Source organism: Bombus vosnesenskii, unplaced genomic scaffold (genome assembly GCF_011952255.1).
Source record: "Bombus vosnesenskii isolate JDL3184/JDL3185 unplaced genomic scaffold, Bvos_JDL3184-5_v1.1 scf7180000013363, whole genome shotgun sequence".
In the NCBI taxonomy this organism is placed as follows: domain Eukaryota; kingdom Metazoa; phylum Arthropoda; class Insecta; order Hymenoptera; family Apidae; genus Bombus; species Bombus vosnesenskii.
This window is the reverse complement of record NW_022882996.1, coordinates 1-4,484: the sequence shown is the minus strand read 5'-3', so window position 1 is coordinate 4,484 and position 4,484 is coordinate 1. Positions and strand designations below refer to the sequence as shown.

Sequence of the window (4,484 nt, the reverse complement as noted above, 5' to 3'; positions counted from 1 at the left end):
ATAAAAGTCATGAAACCTGTTCCACAACCGCTCCTCTGCTGCCATCTTCTCAACGACTCGGTTCTCCAATTGAAAATCTTCACCGATCTCGACCTCCAACTCCGTTCTCTCCTCCGTCCATCTAAGGCACCAAAATAGCACATGCTCGGCGTCATCCATCACCGCACCACAATCCCAACAGCTGGTGTGAGACTCTTTGCCGATCTTATGACGGTAACAGTTAAAGATACCGTGTCCCGTAAGGATCTGCATCGTATGGTAGTTGATCTTCCTCTTTCTTTTGTAGAAGATCAGCGGATCTTCTACCAGTCTCGCAGTTCAATTGTGGGGGTTGTGGAACACCCACTCCAATCTCCACCTGTCCTCTGCCTCCGTCTCCAAATCCTTCATTTCTTCTTGCCCAACATGTGCCATTTCTTCAGGGTTCTCGTTGATCCGCCTCTTCACTCCATACTGCTTCCACCGCAACCATGCCTTGATGTAAATCGGCATGCTACCGATAAGCACACACAAAGCCCCATGTAACACCATATGGTAGGCGGTAGACGTACGGATCAACGCTGCCCCTTGCGCCCTTCTCATGATCGTCCTATTCGTTTCTCTTCCCAGAAATGAGGCCCATATCGGTGCACCATATGCTACCACAGACTCCCAGACCCCATAATACAGTCTCCTGACTAAATCGTTGGGCCCACCGACGTTTGGGAATAGGTGCCGTATGACGCCCAAGAATCGTTCCGCTTTCTCACAAACTGCTTTGAGGTGGGGGGAGAATCTCCTAGCACTATCCAACACTACCCCTAGGTACTTCACAACACGGCTAGTGGAAATCTCCCCCCATCCCCTACGTCAACATTAAAAATCTTCAGAATCCTATTCCTTGTTAAGAGGATAACCTCCGTCTTCTCCCTGGCCAGGTGCAATCCAGCCTCGCAGCACCACCTGGTGGCCAAGACTATGACCGCCTTCATCCTTTGATTAATGTCGTGGGACCCTCTAACCTTGAGTAGAACCGTCAGATCGTCGGCTGCTGCTTCGGTATCCTTCTCCCGGTCTAGCGCCTCCAGCACCCCTCATACACTAGATAACACAGTAATGGTCTTAAGACCAACCCCTGCGGGACCCCTGCGTAGACGTTCCTCCTTACGACACCGTCCCGACAGTGTACCAATATTCTCCTCTCAGATAGATAGTTTCTAACTCCTCCTGTAGCCGTCCCGGTAGCCGTCTCCTTCGAATCTCCTCCATTATCCTCTCTCTCCTTAGAGCGTTGAAGACGTTCTTCACATCAAGGGCAATCAGAATACACACCAGGCCCGTCCTTCTACACTCTTCAGCAACTGCGACTGTCCTATCCAGGGCTTCAAGAGTCCCCCTCTTTCTCCTGAAGTCATACTGATCTCTATGGAAGGGATCCTGACCAATGCTCCTCTCTATGAGCATTTTCAGCGTGTGCTCCCACACCTTGCTCAACACCGGCAGTATGCTAATGGGCCTATACGCCGACGACGGCCCAGATTCTTTGCCAGGCTTGAGTATTAATACCAACCTAGTCTCTTTCCATACCGCCGGTATTTTTCCACCGATATTTATTCCTTTGAGCACTGTCAGGAGTACACTAGGTCTTTGCTCCGCCAATAATCTCATTACAGTGCCAGGAATTCCATCCACTCCAGCCGCCTTCCTGGGATCACATTTCCCAACAGCTATCCTCATGTCTGCTTCTTCGATGCCAAATTCTCCTTCTTCGTCTGGTAGGATCGATATCTCTTCCTGTGTAGGTGGTCGCAGTTCCTGCCTGGTGGCAAAGAGGTTGTTACGCAGGGCGACTCTCTACCTGGCCCTAGTCATACACCGCGGGCCAGACGGACACCAGACGTCCGCTCATCCTTACGACGTACCCCTCAATAGCCTTAAGCACCCGTCATAAATCCGAGTAATTTGCTTGCTAAGGTCCTTCAGACCCAACAAATGTCCTTTTCTCAATCACTTTTAAAGACTGTTGTCTACCACGGCTTGCCAAGGGAAAGTTGGGTTTTTTCAATAACAACTTTCTATCGAGGGCAGCTAAGACCCTTCCTAGTCCGCCAACCTTTGTTTAACCAACTAACAACGCAGTCTATTTCCCTCATTCTCTTAGCCTAAATCGTCACCCACAAATCCGATGGTCCCGTGCGCTAGACACACCCATCACTAGCTTTCCTCCGACACAGCATCGTCACTCCACTTCACGTCTTCTACACCGTTGGAAAAGTCAACTAGTTCTACGGCAGTCTAACGCTAACGCCTAACGTGGCAGTCTAAGTTTAACGTTAGAATAGCATAGTTTACGTAAACTATTTTAGTCGGTTCTCGGTATTGTCGAACATACATCTCTTCTACTAAATATATTATAGTGCTACGTCCACTAATACACTAAATTCAATTATAAGAGCCTTGCTCTAGCGTACATATCTATCTTATCTTCGTGCGATAAGTTGTTATCTATTTATCCCTACTCAACAACGTAATCTAAATGTTGGAAATATATAACTTATAATTCTGTGAGTCACAGTGTTATACAAACTGAATTATCCCTATTATCTCAACGGAAATCAGGGGATCGATCAATTCGTGGTGTCGATTGTTATAATCGTAACGGGAATTTACGACTCCCGTTGACGTCTCTCCTCGCGATTACGTCTCCTCGCGATTGGTCGAAACTACAGAGGTCGTCCAGGATTCCCTCCACTTTATCTCTTCCAAGGAGCTCCATTGGCGCCGACCGCATCATTCTCTTCCTCACTACACGATACGGCCTGCCCCATGGATCCTGATTCAAGGTGGCGCAGAACCCCTTCCAACTCTCCGCCTTGCTACGCCCGATCGCCCTTTTCAGTCGCCTCCTAACATCCTTGAATTCAGTCACCAGGACCTCGGCATCAACCTTGCGGGCCGCCACCACTCGCTGGGCTCTTCTACTAGCTCTTAGAGTTTCGCTCCTGAACGTAGCGAGCTCGTCGTTCCACCAATAGATGGCGCTCCTCTTCGCACTCGCCGGGTATCTCCTTTTTAAGTCCACGGCACACGTATGCTCCAAACTCTTCTGCAGTCGTTCGCCGCATGCCGCCTCGTCAAATTTAAAGCCATTTCCGTTATATACTTCGTCAAATTTCTTTATAAAAGCCTCTACATCTATCTCTTTCGTCAGGTATCTAAAAGCGCCACCCTCCACCCGCTTAATATTATCCTTGAACCTATATTCAATATAAAAATGGTCAGAGGCTGAGTACCAACCTAGAACCCTACTCCCCCTACAACTCAGCCTCATTCCTCTATTAACACTAATTATATCCGGGAAGCTAGTCCCTCCATTTCTTAGGAAGGAGTAGCTTCCCGTCGTCCTAATAGGTATAAGCTCATTCCTCGTTATAACATCGAGTAGGTATGTTCCCCTCTGTTCCGTCTTAGAGCCACCGAGGATTTCGCATTAAAGTCACCTGCAACCATAATCGCCGGCGCTCTTTTCCTCCCCTTCTTTATGACCCCTTCCAGTTCCTTCAAATAATCGTTGAACTGGTCCCTGCCCTTATTGGGGGAACAATACACACTGACGCAAAGCACATCACCAGCCCTGACTCCTACAATCCCTACATTTCTTATCAGGGTCTCGCTCGCCGCATGTTTTCCATTAAACAGGGTGACCCATACCGATACATCCCCACCCTCGTCATTAAACCAATAAGGCAACTGCCTATAGGGCTCGGAGATGACCACAATGTCCACCCTGCTTTCGCATACGCACTACATGATCAGGTCTTGCGCAAGCGTGCATCTATTTAGATTTATTTGTAGAACCCTAATTGGGTCCCCGTCTATTCCTAACACCTAAGCGCGCCATAGGGCACGCCAACGAACCCGTTACGTATCTTGCATTTATACCACCATGTTTCAGACACATGGCGCATCTCGGCTCTCTATCACAATCCTTCATACTATGCTCAGCGCTGCCGCGCCTCCTACACAACTCTCTGCCAGGACATGCAACAGTACACCTTGCCGCCACATGCCACCACATGTGGCACCTGTAACAGCGCCGAACATTAGCTAACTGCCTAACCGAGGCTATCGTTAGCGCAGTTCTCAGTCTCCTTTCTCTCTCGTCACCAGGCACTACACTCACCGGGAGGATCACTACCGCCTCTTGCGTGCCCCATGGTGCCGCCTTTATAAATTTAATTTCCACCTCCCCACTCTCCTCGATTCCCCACTGCGACCTGATTTCTTCCACCAGCTCTTCCCTGCTGGTGAGGGGTCGATGTTCCTTATTTGTAGAGTTGCCCTGTTCACCAGAGCGGCCGCCTCCATATTATCACTCAAGACGGCTCTCAATTTAACCGCCACCTCGCTGACCACCACCGTCCTGTCGAATTCAATCAGGATATGGCCCGCTCTCGTCTTACGGACCCCCGTGGCTCCCTCCAATGAACTCCTCAGCGCAATTA

At 49.3% G+C, this 4,484-nt stretch overlaps 1 protein-coding gene across 1 annotated transcript; it reads right to left on the bottom strand.

Moving 5' to 3' along the window:
* Positions 1 to 318: 318 nt before the first annotated feature.
* Positions 319 to 4,196, bottom strand: LOC117237233. Its single transcript, XM_033500998.1, has 6 exons — positions 4,163 to 4,196; positions 3,976 to 4,064; positions 3,587 to 3,783; positions 2,681 to 3,236; positions 1,148 to 1,794; positions 319 to 844 (listed from the first exon to the last, which is right to left on the bottom strand). Exons 1-6 carry the CDS (start codon positions 4,194 to 4,196, stop codon positions 319 to 321), a joined length of 2,049 nt encoding a protein of 682 aa, XP_033356889.1.
* Positions 4,197 to 4,484: the final 288 nt, after the last annotated feature.

Bases quoted from the DNA above. Each gene is read 5' to 3' on its own strand.
- LOC117237233 (XM_033500998.1), bottom strand. From the start codon at position 4,196: ATGGGGCACGCAAGAGGCGGTAGTGATCCTCCCG. The intron at 3,237-3,586 runs GTATTGTTCCCC...TATTGAATATAG, and splicing joins GATGTGCTTTGCGTCAGTGT to GTTCAAGGATAATATTAAGC. The intron at 845-1,147 runs GTAAGGAGGAAC...ATGTTGACGTAG, and splicing joins TACACTGTCGGGACGGTGTC to GGGATGGGGGGAGATTTCCA.